Raw genomic sequence first — 19542 nt, 5'->3', positions numbered from 1 at the left:
TATTAAAAAGGGTGAGCTCTAGGGCTTTCACGTTCGCATGAAATCATAAATCTGCCATTTGAGAACAAGAAGTTCTTCTTTCTATGGATAAATTGATTTTTATTACAGCTTCATCAAATTCTTTTAAAATATTTAATCTGAGTATATGGGTAAGAGTCGGCACACAGACAGTTATTCTTAATCTTTCATTTTACAAGTGGAGTGTTCGAGCCAGTTAAGAAAGTCAGCACCATCAGCCAGTATGCAATCTGCTGTGAGGCATTAAAAGAACTGAAAAAGAGCTCATTCCCCTACTATTAGCAGGAACATATTTACTTTGAGGAACCCCTTGCACAAAAAATATACAAATATACTCTCTTATTTTCCACATTGCTTAGTTTCCCTAGCTCTTTCTTCATTATGCCTTCAGGCAGCCAGGGGATTCCAGTTGGCAAGGGAAGGGCTTAGTTTTTGACTGTGGAGATTCAGGGCTTATTTTCTACATGAATGGAGCTGGTAGAGCTCTGTACCCCATGGGGAAACTCAAGGCTTTTCTCTTCTAGCAAAGGGGAAGCGGGGCAATTCCTGTTTAGCCTTGGAAAACTGTAAAATAGCACTCCCTATCAATCTCTTGTATTTAAGGAGAGAATTTTTGTGATTATGCATGAGGGAAAAAGAAAGAGACAGGAAGGGAGTGGGGAAAGGTTAGGCTTTCATCACATTTTCTGGTTCCCAATTCATTTAGTCTTATCTGTGTCTTGTAGATTGCAAGCTCTTAGGTGCCATGACTGTTTTTATGTATGCCTTTAATGGCCTATCACTGGTGTGCAGCAGATAACTAGTTACAAATTGTTGGGGTTTTCCAAGGAAACCATTTTTACACCCCCCCCCCCTCCCCGAGAATGCTGAGAAATGAAAACTGTTTGCATAAAAATGTCAGTTTCAGTAAAACTCCTGATGAATAAAGCTTTGGGGAAAATAGTTCAAAATCATCTAAACATGCTGTTCTTACATTTTCTAAACAGAAAGTTCATTATTCAGTTCAGAACTACTTTCATTTTTAAAGTTCAATAAGCTTGTAATGAAACATTTTATTACAGTTTATAAAATCTTGAAATCATCCAGATGATTTTTTTTTTCAAAAAAACTTGCTCCAAAGCATTTTGTTATTGTTACTGGTTTGCAAACATTGTGAGGTTTTGGCTATAACCAGTAAGATCATTCTGCATGCAGCTCTGCCAAATAATGATTAACTTCCCCATTGTGTTAAGCTTTGAGGATGGTGGGAAAAAAATTAAAATAAGAGCTAGATTATTCTGATTTGTTTTTTAGAATTTATACTTAGGGAAGAAATAAAACTCATCTTGCATACATCACTTTACTGTTAAAATTTTCATCATGAATTATATTCATTGTTTCTACTGTATTTTAATTCATGCATCTGCTTTTTGTTCCTATGTGAAAAAGTCAAATATCAACATTTAAGGCTGCTACACTTGTTGATCAAACTACTCTCCTATTTCTGAAGTTTACCTGCAGCCTCTCTGTTAGCCTACATAAGCATTCCTGAAATTTTCACTTAAAACTGCTTGGTATCAAAAAATACCCTTTTACCTAAAATTATTTTGGTACAGAGAGCAGAACTGAGAAAAGCTGGAAGGAAGAAGGAAACCTGCCTGATGTTAAAGACCTACAGCTAAAAAGGAAAAATGCAGAATGGTATAAAGAAAAAAGATGAACATAAGCCGTTGCAGTCAGTCCTTTGTTTCACTCTAATGAAGCATTCTTGTGTGCTTTTCTGCTGCCTTGATAAAATGAAAGATAGAAAAAAAGAAGCATGATGAGACAGTGGCTGGTGGGAAAGTAGAGGCAAGTAAAGAGAATTGTGGATAACATTGGTTAGATATAGAACTGACAGCAAGAAAAATATTTCTTAATTTAATTAGAAATAAGGACAGAGAAGAACCATAATGGCATAAATTATATTCTTGTAACAAGGTGCTGTGTAGACATGGAACATCATAACATGTAAATTCAAATGTAACTGCTTACAGAACATACATACGTTTTGTATGCATTTTTAGAAGTGGCATAGTGGCAGTGTGTGATTCATTCCAGGAACAAGGAAACGTGTCTCCTGCTGAACTGCCAACACTGTTTCTGTCAGTATCCCTGTGTTGCTTGGACTTCTCCCATTCCCGTACAGACTTGGTTAGGTATTGGATAGCTTCTGAGAACTGACTGAAGCCCTGCAGAATGTAGTTTGGCTCCATACTAGCAGGGGGTATCCCACAGTATTGCAGTAGTGTTCTGTTCTAGAAGGCGCTAATTCATATTTATTCCTAAATCTATGTCATTCGACAGTTATAAAAAATTTTGTTAATTAACTACCCTAATGTGGGGTAGATGAAAAGCAGGCTACAGCATTACTGCTTGCTTCTAGGTCAAATCTTTCTGGGCTATTCTTTTTGGGCTTTTTTTTTTTTTTCTTTCTCTCTCTTCATTTTTACTACTATCCAGGTTGTTTTCAAAAATAAATGCTTCCATTCTCACCAGTTGAAGTTCTGGTTCATGTTTTAATTTTCATGGTGTAAAGATTCATAATTACATGAGCAATTACTCAGATTTGCCAGTCATAGTTGGAGATTAATTACAAAACACAGGTTCACAACAATGAGCTTGCCAAAATCTATCAAACATCGATCCCTTTTCATGTCAGCAAATATGGAAATGAAAAGGATAAAGGAAAGCTTCAACTGAAAAGCAGTTGGAACCTATTGTGTTTCATTCACCTCAACAGATTGGCAAAACATTGTATTGATGAGTCCACCCTTTATTTACAGTGTACACAATTCGTGACAGTGGTTTTTATAACTCTGAAAATTACACTTAATAAATATGAGAAGATACAGGTTTTCTTGATTACTTAAACCTAAATGTTTATTCAAGCTTTCATGAGAAGTTTCTCTTAATTTAAACAGAACTAGGGCTGCTGAATGGATGCCATTTTTTTTGATGTGGACTCAGTACATATGAAACAAGTCTTAATAACATCCACACTCATTTAACTAGTAAATGTAATCTACAGAGGCTTTGCCTCATGGTTTGCCTATTGCAATCAGAATGAAACTCTAGTTGACTTTTCATAGTTGGATTATATTTAAGGGTTTTATCCTTCATTTTGTGTAATAAAATGATTTCTGGTTTTAATTAAAAAATCAGAAGAAACGTGTAAATATTGCTGCTGTAGTTCAGAGCAATGAGATATTACTTGTATTTTCCCTTTCGGTGTTGATATTATGTAGAAGTTGGAGACACTAACACATTGTAGATATTGTTGCTGAGAAGTAGAAGGGAAAAAGATAGTCTTGAAACACAGCCTGTGAGATGGCACAAAGCCAACATACTGAAAAATGGCAAACGTCACATTTAACAGCTGGACGCAGAAATATTTCTCTTTAATTTGGAAGGAGAAAATTTTTTTCACAGCAGGGCACTCTCAAAAGAGCACAACATCAAAGAGGGTGGGTCTCCCCAGTCAAATATCATCTGGCTCCAGTGATGGAGCAAAATGAATGAACTGTCAGGACTTTTTTCCAGTGTGTATGTTTTTGCCAAGTAAAAGGTTCAGTGGCTTGTTCTGATCGCAGACCAAATCCTGATAATGGAAAGCTGATTCCTTAAAGTCTTCCTCTGATCAGCTGACAGGCAATGTCTGAAGAAGACCCCAGATTGATTGATGGTCCACTTTGTATTGATGGCCCCTGCCACCCTTAGAGATAAGTGAGATATGCCAAATGCTTAACAGCTCTGGAGGGCTCCTGTGATTGTGACTCAAGCAATGTTCTAATCTAAAGTTATAATCCTCACAGAAACAAACTATCTTCCAAAGAAACTTAACATGAAACTTACCAATACCAGACCCGCACTCTGGGAAAAAAAAAAAAAAAAAAAGAAAAAAAGAAAGGAATAGCACCACCACCAGAAAATCATCTCACATTCTTCAACATGCGCCAACTAGAAATATCAGTGTTACACTTTAACGCACCCTTTTCATCTGCTTTTTGACTCTGACTTCAGCTCTGAGAATCCTATAATCTAACAAATTTGAAGAAATAATACAGCACAAACATTTTTCAATATAAAAATATAGTGGCACAGTTTGTACAGCCATTACTCATTTGTTTTATGAGGAAACTCAAGCATAGTTTATCATATACTTTATTACTTGACCTTTTAATCATCATCTGGGGAACTTAGCATTCCAGACATTCCAAAATATTCCAAACTAAAAATATCAGTGTGCCTCATTATTTAAAACTCACAAAGGAGTTAAGTATATTTTCTAAAATATGTCATTTTAACTCATTTATGGGGAGTCTTAATAATCTCAAAAATGGGACATTTAAAAAATAACAGAAAGAGCTATCTGTGGATTCTCTGTTATACTAGTAAATAGATGCTCTGCTGAGATAGATGTTCTACATTTGCACTGTAAAGGCAGTCTCTACCTATATTTGCTTGCAATATCAGGGTGAGGGTAAACAAATGGTACACACATACACACACAAAAGAAAAAAAAACTTATCAAAATCCCTGTTTTCTACGGCTGGGGGATCAAGACACAGGGTTTAAGTACTTGCTGTAAGTCACATGAAAAGCTTTTTTCAGAGCAGGAACTCAACCCAGACATCTGCAGAGTAATTCCAGTGTCTGACTGGAGGTGCTTAATGCCATTTTAGATCCTGGAAAGTATCTAAGACATCCACACAGGACTGACAGGTAAGGTACAGAACATAGCAGGATGTGCCTGCCTTCTGGAACAGTTGCTGGAGGCTCAGCAGGATACCCAGAGCCATCAGAAACAGCAGTGAGACCTTGTGCTTAGACACCTGAATTCACGCTTTGCACCCTAGTCCAGTGCCAAACCCTTATCTGTGGGTCACCAAGGCTACACTTGGCAAGAATGCCTCTGTCACAGCAAAGTAATGATCTTGACATTGCTTGAAAGTGAGGTGATTTGTGGAAGGGCTTTAATTTCAGGACTTTAAAAAAAAAAGTTTTTTCTGCAAGTAACTTGTTTTTGCTAGTTTTACTACAGGATTGAGAGCTCTGTGCTTGAGAACTAAGTACCTATCTAAACCGGTCCTTAAAAAGCCTAAGTGTATAGTATAAGAGCTTTAAGAAATCCTGAAGGTAAAGAAAAGAAGGAGAAGCTCCAAGTACTTCAACACACTTTGTGCTTTTCTACAAACAAAACCCTTAACCTAGCCAGCTTCATAGTGTTAAATGATAGCTGTGTCATGTGTTCTATGTGTGATAGTTTAGTATGTCTAAAAGTATCACTAAGCACTCAGGCTGGGATTTATAAATCTAAAATCTGCTACCTGCCTGGAAATGCTAATTTGCACATAGACATAGTTTCATACACTACACTGTGAAAACACAGCCTGGAAACGTGTTTTGGAAATGCACTCGACAGAAATAACAGGAGTAAAGGTTCCAAAGTGGTGCTCTCCATGTCCCATCAGCCTTTTCTTGGTCAGTAGTAAGGTAAGCCCTGAGGCACAACTGAACAACAGATCTTCCTCACTCTCCTTACTCCTTCAGTCCTTCTTGTGTATTAGAATCAGGGCTGTTTAGAATAACTCCCATGGTCTTTTGATCCTGAGTGATTTTTCTAAGGTCACTGGGTAATCAGTGAGTCAACTTCAGAGATATGTACCACTCACCTGTTTCAGCCACATTGCCTAGCTTGATGCTGAGTGATGAAATCTGCCAAAACTTGTTTTTGTACATCCCGCTTTGAGGTGCTGTCCTCTGGCACGTTATGTTGTGGTTAGCTATTTTGCTCTTTTAATTCTTTGCCCAGCTGGATGGATGTATCAACTATATGGAAACAGGCTGAAAGAACACCTCAGCTCAAAGGCAGAGGACCTTTTTTGGTTGCTTGTAAAAGAATGAAAAACTATGAAACAAATGTTTTCAAAATTTTACTTTATGATGCTTAAAGGCTTTGAGAAACAGCAAGAAAACCGCCAAAGCTCTGTCATTAGCTTGCAAAGGAACTAAATCAGATGCTGATTTTTGATTGCTGTTTTCCTTCCTTCCTTCCTTCCTTCCTTCCTTCCTTCCTTCCTTCCTTCCTTCCTTCCTTCCCTCCTTCCTTCCTTCCCTCCTTCCTTCCTTCCTTCCCTCCTTCCTATTCCAGCTTTGATCATTTACCTCTCTGTTTTTAAGCCATCTTTTTCTTTTTATTTTTTTTTTATTTTTTTTTTTCCCCCTGGTCTCTGCATAATGAGCCTAAATTGGCAACACTTTGTTTTCATGCTTTGTGCTGGATCTAAAAGGTCTGTTGCCTCCCCATGTTCTTCTGCAACCATGTCTGCCTGGGCATGCAGCACCGTAAGCAGGGTGGAAATACCAATACCAAGAAAAAGAATGACCTGTGCCTGGAGTACCACTGCTTTTTCCGTCGTATACTGGAACTGTCAAAAGGGTGCAAAAGCACTCTCAGAAGAGGCCATGTTATACCAGCAGATGCTTCAGGAGCAAGCATTGCTCCTTTACAGGCCTGTCTGCATGGGAATGCTTCCAACTTCACATGCACGTTTTCTGCCCTGTCTTCCCGTTTTGCCCTGATGCTGGGTAACACTGGTTTGTGTTTTGTGTAATTCTCCCCTACTCCAGGACAAATACAGTTTAGTGTCCAAAAAAACTGTTGAGACTTTTCTTTAAAAAATAATTAAATCAAGTCTGCATAATCAGCAGTGCATTGCTCTCGTGACACTTTCTGGAATAAGGCCCCAATCCTCCAACTGCTTTCACAGATGCTTGATTTCACACACGAGTAGTCCCATTGAGATCAATGGGACTACAACATGTGCGTAAGTGTTTGCTGGACTGGGGTCTAAGTGAGAGATGAAGACTTTCACCTAGCACAGACAGTCCAAAACAATGTTTATAGTTTCTTATGTTATAATCCTTTGAGAAACATTAAATCTAAATAGTTTTTAATATTAGTTGGCAAGTATTCTCTTCTATAAATTTTGCTAGATGATGCCTGCTAGATTAAAGAGAAGAAACATTAAGCAGATATTATGAGATGTACACTCCATATCAGATATGGCTAATTGTACAAAATTGCTTTGAATAGTGTGAGCAGTTAAAGATCATTGGCTGTCAGGATACATTTCTGTGCATTTTCACAGAGGTGTTGCATCTCAGAGAGTGCATTGCCAACAAACGTTGGAGAACATTTTACTCTGATTTTGAACAGTGAGGCCTCTTGAAGTTTCCTCCTTGATCAGTTATTTCAGATCTCTATTCTGTTTACAGTTTATAGCCGTTCAGGATGCTTCAGTGCAGTTAAGAACATTTGGAAATCTTTGTGTTAATTCAAAGTACAAAGAAATTGACATGATTTTACATGCAATATAAAAATTTCAAAACCCAAACCATTGTTTATGTGAGCTGCTACATTTTCTAAATGGCAAAAAAATATTATCCAGTTATTTAAAAATAAAAAATAAAAAATTAAGCACTTCAAAGTAAGTAAATAGTTATTGACATATTTATTACACATTCACATATAATCTATAGTAACTAGCTTTCATGATCTACAATAGTGGTAATATTCTTATTTCATCATAAGCCAACAAGATTAGATGTTATCTGCATCACAGATACATATATTTTTATACATATTTATATATATATATCTGTCCATAGAGAATCTGAAGGCATATTTGAAGTGTCAAAACAAATCAGTTGGTCTTATCAAGCAACAGAATATATAAGAATTTACAACGAATGGATTTCTGAAACAACATCTGTATGGATGAATAGGAAAACATTCCAAACGTTTCCACTTATAGTAAAATGAGATTGTTGACATATATACTACTATTTTTCATACCAGTTTTATGTGTGTAGTTGGCTGTTACAGATTTAATAATATTTATTAGGCATCAAAGTTAGAGTTATCACAATGCAATGAATAGTTATTTCTTTATACTGGCTAAGAATAATTAGATTGTGTGTTGTACAGGTAATATAAAATACAGTATGTCATTCGCAAAGTATCCCAGTCTTTAAGATATGATCTTTGTAAAGGATGTGATTATATGATGTTGTTATTATCTATCAACATCAGTGTTTCTTTTTAGTTAAGCTATATTTGGAGAATTTTCCATTCATTGCTGTTTGCTTCTAATTTTTATTATATCTCTTATTTTTTAATACAGGCAGACTAAGAATTATTCCTAACATATTTGCTAAGTGGCCTGGCTTGTTCACCAAACTAATGAATTAAAGGAGAAAGTTGTGATAGCTAAATGCATCTACACAGCTTTCTCATTCATTTTGTAACAGTGAGAATATGTATATTCAGAAGGGCCCTCCTCCTCTAAATCAGATGCCCAGAACCTAACATTCAAAATATTTAAAGTCTAAAGGCATTCGTTATTTAGACTACTGTTATTATCAAACATGAATCCAGTTGTTTGAGTTTCAGCCTGAACTAGACTCCTTAACTGTAATCTATTCAGGAAGTTTTTCTGTTTGTCTCCTCTTTTTCAGTTCCTGCAATATCTTATGAACTTTTCAAATTTTCTGGATAAGATCCTTTGACAGTGTGTTGATTTCAAAAGGAGCTGGGCACCAATGTACTACACAGAATTCAATCTGAACAACTAACTTATCAAGTCATGCATGTAATCCAGTTTGTTTTCAGTATGACATGATTAGAAATGCTAACAAATAAATAACGTATACATGTCATAATAAACACTAGAGCCCATTGGCATTTTGCTCAACAATTGTTGCCTCAGGCAAGCAATTACTGAATTTTACTGTGCACTTACACATGTGAATCTCAGAGCTTTTCAGAAAAGTAACTGTTTGTTATTTCTTCTGCTTTAAAAAAGAAAAGACCTTCCTTGTCATTTGTAATTAAGTCAGCTGTTAGATCTCTCTTCTACCAATAATATGACTGAATGCTGTCTCCCAATCTACTGGAGTATATATGTATTCAACTTAACTTACAGAATACTCTATAGCATAGGTTGAATACAGTGCTGGAGAGAAACTGAAAACAAACACACAAACAAACAAACCGCCAGCACCACCAACTAAAAGAAATGCCAGTTTTCTTCAAACGAAATAAACATGGGAACCGTCCCAAAAAGGACCATGTAGGTAAATAAATCCCATACCTTTTTGCTTGTATCTTTCCTTTCCAAAAGACAAAGTGAAAAAAAGGACAGGGAAACATGGCCTGAGTGGTTGAACCATTGTAGACCCTAAGGAGGAGATTGGACTCCAAGGTTTAGGGTGCATCATAAAAATTGGCCTCATTGGGTGGGTCTTGCTGGCTCTAAAAAGAGGGTGCATGGAGGGCTGCCCATCTCCTACAGAGTGGCAGTTACATACCGCAGTTTAACAAAGACTGCACTTTTTGGCACTGTTTTACCCTCTTTTGGTGTACAGTTATCTGTAGTGGATGTTGTAGTGCTGTTATATCAAAAACATGGGTTCACAGTAGTGACACAATTGCACAATGTAGAGATTATCCAGTTTTAATGTCCAAGCTAGCAAAGAAAAACTTTCACTGTTGCTTTGGTTTGTAGGTTCATACCTTGTTATAGAAAGAATATAGCTTGGATGGGTGCTCCCTTATCTGACATGTCAGACTGTTTAATCATAACCTTCTGCATATTTCCAGTGGTTTATCCATGCTTTTTAACAGAGTGGCCGATGATTTAAGAAAGGTACGTACTCACCACAAACACTCCTTGTTGTCCTGACTCTTCCCACTGAAGTCAAAGGTAGAACTTCTTGTGGGAGAAGGCAGCTAATGCAGAGTGATTTGAAAATCCTGTGACCTTATGCATGTGATGTCAATAAGAATAACAATGAACAGCAAAAAGCAAGATCCTCTACTAATGGTAGGAATTAATTCTTGCATATTTTGTGGTTTTCTTCACATTTCTTTTGATGTCTTGCAACATGAAAAACTATTCTAATAACTAGTTTTAGAATACAAATGTACGTACAAAGAAAAATTCCACTTCAGGACCAGTCTTTTCTCTCTCTGCCTGCAAGGAAAATGAGAGGTCAATTAAGTTGTATGCTAATACCTTTTTTATTTGACTAAATGGAAAAATAAAATGCAGGCAGAATTTCAAAAGACACAATCCTTCACCAGGCCATGGAAAGAGAACAAAGGAAAACAACAGATACAGAGGAAAGAACTCCAATGAACTGACCATGTTTCCTCTCCCTGTCTCTTCTGTGAAATTGTTTTTAAGTGCTTCACAGCTTGGCTTTCTCTGTGGCTGTGCTATTCAGGCTCCTTTATTCTAAAATTCTGTGGTGTCTATACCAGCAAATGGTACAATGGTCTTTAGCACTGGGATTCTATTTTATTTGTCCCATCTGTCCAGCTGAGGCAAGAAGCAATACTGCCTCAGCATTGAATTGAGAGTTCTCAGAAGGTTCTTTAATGCTCTGCTTTATCTCTTACACAACTTAAATCTTACATGGTCCTACCTAGACTTAGTATGTTGCCAGTGTGACAGATGTTCCAGCAAGTGCTGTTTATTTTCTTAGTAATAGCTGTTCACAGATTTTAGAGCATCACTTATGTGAGATGCTGCATGCTTTAGAAATTATATTATTAATGTCATTATGTATTGCTATCATCTTCGGCATTATAAGTTTCAGCATCTACAGCTTCCAACTAATTATCAGTAATCAATCCAATAAGTAATAAATCCAGTCCTTCATAGGAAGGACTTCAAAGTCCTTCCCTTGGATTTGTATGTGCATGCTGTTACAAGAGGAACCTGACCAGTGTCTGTACATTGGCATCCTAACTGCTTTTTCCCCATGTTATCCAGTTGGCATGCATATGTAGGTCATAAGGAATAGCAGTGTCAACCTGTAAGAAATATCATGATATACTCCATGCGCTTCTGTATCTATACCTTGAATACTGAGTAAACAGGTGTTGGTATGGAGTGGAATATATATATATATATATGTATGTATGTATATATACGTATATAAATATATAAAAGAATTTTGTTGTGCTGGATGCACTTAGGACTTACTTTCTTGGAAAATGATGTTGGTTTTGCTGTATTCTGAAGTCAAACAATTAAAGCTGTGGAATAATAATATATTTCACATTCTGAGTCTCTTGATATGTAACATATCTGTAACCTAATAATAAGTAGTCAAAAACCTACTAAAAAGTTAATTAATTAGATGTGAATTATGAAGGAGGAACACAAGGAAAGTCAAACAAGAAGGTGGGTGCAGTTCTCTTTTATCAAACTCTGGTCTCCATCAGTAGACTGGTACACTACTCAAAACTGGAACAGACCATAAACTAGATATCTTAACACTTTGAAACATTTAAAGCAAAAGCAAAAGCAAAACAAACAAACAAACAAGAACCCTTAAAACTAGGCAAAAATGAAAAAAAAAAAACACAAAAAAACTAACAATTATTTGTGGTCAGAAGAGGGAAAAGATCCTGCAAGCACCTTAGGTAACACTTCCAAGTGTAGTCAAAGTAGAAAAATGCAGCAACTAGTTTTGTGTCCACTGTTCAGATTAATGAGTGTTGTGAGATACATGCATTCTCCGTAGGGAGTTGAGTGTTTTATTAACACGAAAAGGAGGACTAAGGAGAACCTCCATCCTTTACTGGATGTAGGGGGAAACTTAGTGATGAGAGATGAGGAAAAGGCTGAGGTGCTTAATGCCTTCTTTGCCTCAGTCTTTAGCGGCAAGACTAGTTGTTATCTGGATACCCAGTACCCTGAGCTGGTGGAAGGGGATGGGGAGCAGGATGTGGCCCTCAATATCCACGAGAAAATGATTGGCAATCTGCTACAGCACTTAGATGTATGCAAGTCGATGGGTCTGGGTGGAATCCACCCGAGGATACTGCAAGAACTGGGGGGAGAGCTGGCCAAGCCACTTTCCATCATTTATCAGCAGTCCTGACTATCGGGGAAGGTCCCAGTCGACTGGTGGCTAGCAAATGTGATGCCCACCTACAAGAAGGGCCGGAAGGTTGACCTGGGAAACTGTAGACCTGTTAGTTTGACCTCACTGCCAGGGAAGCTCATGGAGCAGATTATCTTGAGTGTCATCATGTGGCACTTGCAGGGCAACCAGGCGATCAGGCCCAGTCAGCATGGGTTTATGAAAGGCAGGTCCTGCTTGACGAACCCGATCTCCTTCTATGACAATGTGACACTCTTGGTGGATGAGGGAAAGGCTGTGGATGTGGTCTACCTTGACTTCAGTAAGGCTTTTGACACCGTTTCCCACAGCATTCTCCTCAAGAAACAGGCTGCTCTTGGCTTGGACTGGTGTATGCTTCATTGGGTTAGAAACTGGCTGGGTAGCTGGGCCCAAAGAGTCGTGGTTAATGGAGTTAAATCCAGTTGGAGGCCTGTCACTAGTGGAGTCCCTCAGGGCTCGGTACTAGGGCCAGTTCTCTTTAATATCTTTATCTGTGATCTGGATGAGGGGATCGAGTGCACCCTCAGTAAGTTTGCAGATGACACCATGTTAGGTGCATGTGTCGATCTGCTCGAGGGTAGGAAGGCTCTGCAGGAGGATTTGGATAGGCTGGACTGATGGGCTGAGGCCAACTGTATGAGGTTCAACAAGGCCAAGTGCCAGGTCCTGCACCTGGGGCGCAACAACCCCAAGCAGCGCTACAGGCTGGGAGATGAGTGGTCAGAAAGCTGCCTGGCAGAAAGGGACCTGGGAGTATTGGTTGATAGTCAGCTGAATATGAGCCAGCAGTGTGCTCAGGTGGCCAAGAAGGCCAACAGCATCCTGGCTTGCATAAGAAACAGTGTGGCCAGCAGGGCTAGGGAAGTGATTGTTCCCCCTTTACTCGGCTCTGGTGAGGCTGCACGTCGAGTACTGTGTTCAGTTTTGGGCCCCTTGCTACAAGAAGGACATCGAGGTGCTCGAGCGAGTCCAGAGAAGAGCAACGAAGCTGGTGAGGGGTCTGGAGAACAAGTCTTACGAGGAGTGGCTGAAGGAGCTGGGGTTGTTCAGCCTTGAAAAGAGAAGGCTCAGGGGCGACCTTATTGTACTCTACATGTACCTTAAAGGAGGCTGTAGCGAGGTGGGGGTTGGTCTATTCTCCTACGTGCCTGGTGACAGGAAAAGGGGGAATGGGCTAAAGTTGCGCTAGGGGAGGTTTAGGTTTGATATTAGGAAGAACTTCTTTACTGAAAGGGTTGTTAAGCATTGGAATGGGCTGCCCAGGGAAGTGGTTGAGTCACCATCCCTGGAGGTCTTTAAAAGACGTTTAGATGTAGAGCTTAGCGATATGGTTTAGTGGAGTACTTAGTGTTAGGTCGGAGGTTGGACTCGATGATCTTGAGGTCTCTTCCAACCTAGACGATTCTGTGATTCTGTGGTTTAGTTTTGTTTTGTTTTAATAGCTACTGTAAGTGTTTAAATATTTATGGATGTGTAATGCAGATGCAGGTGAGTATGTGCATACACATAGTTTGCTATAATGTCCAAGTTCACACACTGTGCTACAGGTTTACTTTTTCTCTATTATGGCAAGCCATATTTCACCCCGCTCCTTCACTGTGGCTTCTTCAGGCAAATATATTGTGTTTGCCAGATTTAGACAAATCTAAAATGACTAAGAACTGGTGCACAATGGTAATATGAATAATAATAACCATAACAGTTAAGTATTTCCAGATCTGAAGTAGGCTTATGCAATTTAACAAACAGATACTATGTAAAGTTATTTTTCTTTTAATGTTAGGGTGTCTACTTCATTACAGGTGGGTTTTCATTTCTGTAACAATGGTGCTAAAAGTGCTATGGGGTGAATTCTGGCACTGCAGCTTTACTTGCAATGTCAGTAATATTTCCCTGGGAAAGGACAGAGCATAGCATCACTGATGCAAGAGCACTTGCAAGAATAAAGCTTTTAGAAACACTTAGTCCTGCAAGATGAAGAGGTTCTTGGCATCTTTTTTCTCTTATTGCCACTGCAATTGATTCAAGGTGATAGAAAGGGTGATAATGCCTCCCAGTCATGGAAAGCAGAGTTATGGAATGTTTACTTCTTTGTTATTCCAGTCTTCTCCAGCAGAAATCACTGCTCTTCTATGGGATAATGCAGACAGTGACAGAAAACTGATCCATAGGTACAAAAAAAGAGGATAGAGCAAAATGATCTAGAACCTGCACTAGACCCAGAAACACTTGGTAGAGTGGTTTTACCTTCCTTGGCACTCCAGGTCAAGGCCTTAGAGAGAGTTCCAGTTCTGCATTTTCATGACAGGTTTTAATTTTTCTTGTCAGGTCATGATTGTCCATATACACAAAGTTGTGATTAGGTCCACGTGTGTCCAGATATGGCTGTAAGTACTGACTGTGGCTGTCTTTGCCTTCTTGTTTTACAGAATTTGGAGATTAGATGCTATCAACTCTTCATTGATGGGAATTGTTTTTGCCTCATGTTAAGCAGTTTATTGTTACATTAGTAAACACCACATAAATGAATAGATAATAAACACTGTGCAGAAAATGTTTGTATAGATATTGCCAAAATGATTGCAGCCAAATACTGTTAGTCATTATTTTTTCCTTCTTTTCCTTCTTGTAGGCTGATTTCCTGTATAACTTTTCAGTTTCCATCACAGCTTTTTATTGCTTGGCATATTTTGTTCATATATTCAGTACGCATTAGCATGTTTACATGAGAACAGGTTCCTACTGGTAATCAATAAGCTACCACATTTAAAAAATAAACCAAACCACCGGTATTGGGGTATTTATTCGCCTCTGAGGGTTCCTCCTGTTTTGCCTAATTTTATGCCACTACTCAGCATCTTGCTCCTCCAGCCCAGGAGTTTCTGGCATCTAATCACAGGCACTTTGGAGCAAATGATAGAGATCTCTGTAGACAATTGATTTCCCTGTGTCTCATGCCCTAGAGATGAATATACTGCTCCCAAGTACTTCCAATCTCTCTTGGTCAAGAGCAAAAGCAAGGCTGGCTCCTGAATTTGCTGTGTGGGGAATTAGAGAACTACGTTCTAGTTCCCATGTATGTCTTTGTATGCATTGTAGGAAACACACTTTTAATAATTCAGAAATATTGAACATATTCACATAATTTCTGAGATGATTCTCTTAATACTGAAATAGAAATGCAGGCTTGTTAATTTGCTTTCTCTACAAATGTTCAATTAAATATAATAAACATTTCCCCTTTAATTTGCAGAATTAGTGCTTTCAAGAAAACAGATTGAGTTAAGCTTATACAATTTCAAAAGGGAAAACTTTTTTGTCGTAGGATTATTATCTAGGAGCAAAAGAGGAGCAAAAGATCTGAAGATTAAGTTTGCTTTGGAAAATCACCTAATTGTTCAGATGCAACTCTGAAGTTTAACTAAGTAAGTGTGTAACAGGTAAAAAGCTTATGAGACCATGTGCTTTTACTAGGAGTAGCACTTCCTAGACATCATTTTTAATGAAGTCAGAAGGACAGGTGTACACAAAATATGTATCTTTACATTTCTAATACTCCGGAGCAGCTATATTCTTTGACTTCAGAGGGAGCAACCAGTGCAATAGAGACATAGTACTGCCTTTTAAAGAAATTACCCTAACTGACTCTCATGTCCTTAGCAGAAATGTCATATTTAGGAAAACTATGATTCCCTTAGGACTGATTTCTCATTCACTACTTCAAAAAATTATGAGTCTCAAGGGAGCTTCTAAAGGCGTCTTCAAATCTTTTTCCTTCCAGTCTCATTTGTTTTTGTCTTATGAGTCCTACAGCTCTCTAATGCACCACATGAGGTTGCTGAAGTACATGTTCTTGCTGCAACTGAGATGTGAAGGAAGGAATACTTGTTTAGGTATCACTACTGCCCCTTGCTCAGATGTTCCAGCGATTTCAATGCAGACTTTACATCCAGATTTTCTTGTTTATCTGGCAGTTCATTATTTAAGGCCAGCCTGTCAAAGTAGGTTAAATATTCTTTGGGAAACATGGTCCCATCTTTGAGACACCACAAACATGTTTAATACAAAAAGATTGGCTTGATAAAAGGAACATGATAAACTTGCATCCCCCAAAATACTTTTCTGCTGTTTTTGCTGTATATTTCTAAGAGCATCAGTATGCAATGACAAATCTCATGGCAATAAATTCCTGGAAAAGTCACAGAGAGACACCAGCACAGCAGTGAAAAAGATTGCCGATGATTTGTTCTGACTACTTGGCCTTGTGACCTCTTCCCCAGATATATGACCAAGATGGGACACTGCAGCACTTTATTGATGGCGGAGAACCCAGTAAGTCAAGCTGGATGAGGTACATCCGATGTGCAAGGCACTGCGGGGAACAGAACTTAACAGTGGTTCAGTACAGGTAAAGTACGTTTCATTTACTCAATGCAGCAAAAAGAGGTTTTTACTGAAAAATCAGACTGTTACTGTCACTGGTGCTGTTACCTTTGATTGCAAAGAAAGTGGTAGTGCTTTTGTGAATGTGTCCATTCGGGGCAATAGAAAAGCTACAGAGTGTAGTGAGAAGATGTATAACTCTTCTTGCCAGGAGTTGAGGCCATTGCAGCATGCACATCAGGCTGGGCCCTCTTAGGTGCCATTTGTGTGGCAATCACACTGCACGAAGCACTCTGCTCGTTTTCAAATGGTCTGATCAGACGCATGTCTATAAGCAGTCTTCCGCACTTCCTAAAGGTGTGTGTGCTAGAGAAAGGGGTAAAAGAAAGAGCCCCACTTGAAATCAGGTTTTCTGAGAGAGCCAGTCATGAGCCATGTGTGCACCTATGGCTTATCTGCAGAGTGCACCTGCTAGCCATGATTGTTAGCGCTTGTGCCTCTCAGGTTGCTGGATAGAGAAGGTCAAAATGTGAAGAAAATGTAAAGAAATTATGGTGCCTTTTACTTTATACTTGCAAACAGATCCAGAAAACCTAGACAATGCGTTACATAAATACATGATCTCAGCTATAAACAAACCTTTTGTCTCAGAATCAGAAGCAACTGCTTGGCCTTATTAAACATGATAGGAAGTACATCAAAGAGTGGCTTGTGTTTGCCAGCCACAGTGAGCAATCCTGGTTTTGGCTAGTTGTTTTAGAGAGTGGAGTTTCTTTTTTTCTTTTTTTTTTTTTTTAGAAGGAATCTTAAACTTATTTAAAGTATCTTTAAAATTAAAAATAAAACATACAAAAGCAAGCTAAAATGAAATATATATAAAGTTTGATTTTCCCATAGGGTTCCAATTTAACAATGGTAAAATTGTTCAATTGCATTTTCAGCTTTTTTATTCTCTGGCCAGTTGACTAAATAATGCCACACAAAAAAATAACAATCCTATTTATACATTACAAATCTTTTATTATACCTTTTAATAGCTGATATTTATACCTAAAATCCTGTCAGATTTTAAATAAACGCAGTAGATAATGAATAAGGATTGCTGTAATGAAAGAGTATTTTTGTGGGTATCTTGTGAACTATTTCTCAGTGTGGCAGGGTGTGTGCGTGCATATATACATAGATATATAAAAATGTGTACATATATATAGATGACAAACCTAAATGGAACACGAACATGAGAAAGTCATTACACATCTGTCAATATTAAGTGGATTTTACAACTTTCCTTTCATGATGGAGTTTTTTACTTAGAGTTCCCTCTGTTGATCTGTTTTTGATTACTTCAGATCTTTATAAAATGAACTACAAAAACACAATTTAAAAAACTGGCATCCATCACCAGTGACTGCATCCAAGTGTAAGAAAATAGAAAAGCTGGACACTGAAAAACCGACCTAATTTTTATTGTACATGGACGTCCTCCTCACAGAAAGTCAGCTGGTTTAAATTCATTCTGTTATGATTTGTAATATCTAAACGGAATTTTCTTCAAAGTGCTCTTGATTGATTGACCTTTAGCTGAACGTTTTGTTTTTATTTTGAGGCTGACAATAATGTTTGTTGGCATGTGTTCTGCTTCAACTGCGTTGGGACGCCATGAAGCTATCTTTATGAGTCATCCAACCACAATACTAAATACATGTCAGCAAAGGAAATATTATCCGAAAAGGGAAAAATCCCTTTGATGTACTTCAGCATGCAGAGATTTCTGCGAGTTTTGGAAGCTCTGCACGCTTGTAAGGAACGGTGTACGCTTACACTTTTTTTTTCTGGCCTACTCCAAGCCTCACAGACCACCCATTGCTCAAAAACAGTTCTGCTCTTTCAGCAGTGAAGTGTGTCATTTGGTTTTAGCACATTCATTTGCTGGGCTGCTGTGTTTATGTTAAGGGAAGCCAAACTGAGAGATGAAATGTTACAAGGGTGAAGTACAAAGTAGACTCAATTTTTCTCAAGTTAGGAGATACTGGTAATTTATAGCATGGCTTTGATTTTCATTTTTATGTAATAGTGGAAAGAATTAATGAAATGTGCAGTGCTGGGAAGAAAGAGAGAGAAGAAGAGAAGAGGAGGAGGGAAGGAGAGGGAGAGACACAAAGGGGAGAGTTTTTGTCAGATATTCATAGAACAGTAGGAAAACCATTCTGCTTAGCTAGCAGTGCCCTCCTGAGACAGGGTGGCAGTAAGCGAGGAAAATAACAAGATAAATGAAATTTTTGCAGCTGCTAGTAAAATATTGAGAATCCGCACTTTTTTATTGATCTTTATGATCCTGTTGCCAAGAGCCACTTTGCGGTGACAAAATATGTTGACAAGTGCATATCTCACTGCCATGAAAAATGTGGTAAAGGATTCTCCTTATGTCTGCAGTGTTATACAAGGAACAAATTGCATTGCTACAGCCAATTCTTTATAGAAAGTCTAAATTTAAGGCCTACCAACCCTAAACACTTTTATCTTGAACTTCAGGCTAACATTTGTAGCAATTCTTCACTGAGAAAACTGGTTGAGGCCTAACATTATTTTATTTATTTATTTATTTGGTCTATAGATGTTTTTCTGCCTTACATAAGCTGTTATAAAAAATGGTCATTTCTTGGTACTTTGACTGTACCATTTTGGTATGTAATCCTTCAGATGGAGTAGACTGTTCTTCTTGTATATATTAAATTTCTATCCATCTCACATGAAGGTGTTTTATTGTTCCATGTGAAGCCTAAGGGAAAAGTCACTACAAACTGATAACATTTTTATTTTATCTTGCGCCTGAATCTAATCGCACACAGCTTTTGTCCCAATGTAAAACTGTTAACGGTAGAAGTATCACTCTGAAACTATTTACACCAGTGCAAGATCAGGACAAGGCTGTAGTTTTTATACTACAGACTTTAGGATTTTTCTTTTTTGGTCTAAGATTACCCACAGTTTTCCCACAGAGTGATGCGATAACTTTTAAGGTAACACTAATTTATACTTACTGAAGAATCATCGATGTTATCCTTATGTTTCATACAGAGGAATAATTCTGTGTTTGTATGATCAGATTGACTCCATTTTTGCACTTCCCTAACCCAA

General features: G+C 38.0%; 1 protein-coding gene across 1 annotated transcript in view; it reads left to right on the top strand.

Annotated features, from left to right (window-relative positions):
* PRDM6 (PR/SET domain 6) overlaps nucleotides 1-19542 on the top strand; it is a 74797-nt gene that overhangs the window by 34162 nt on the left and 21093 nt on the right. The window contains exon 3 of the mRNA XM_035567028.1: nucleotides 16302-16429. Coding sequence (XP_035422921.1) covers nucleotides 16302-16429 — 128 coding nt within the window. The remainder of the gene's footprint in view (nucleotides 1-16301; nucleotides 16430-19542) is intronic.

This window comes from Cygnus atratus, chromosome Z, assembly GCF_013377495.2.
Source record: "Cygnus atratus isolate AKBS03 ecotype Queensland, Australia chromosome Z, CAtr_DNAZoo_HiC_assembly, whole genome shotgun sequence".
In the NCBI taxonomy this organism is placed as follows: Eukaryota; Metazoa; Chordata; class Aves; order Anseriformes; family Anatidae; genus Cygnus; species Cygnus atratus.
This window is presented reverse-complemented; position numbering and strand designations above follow the sequence as displayed.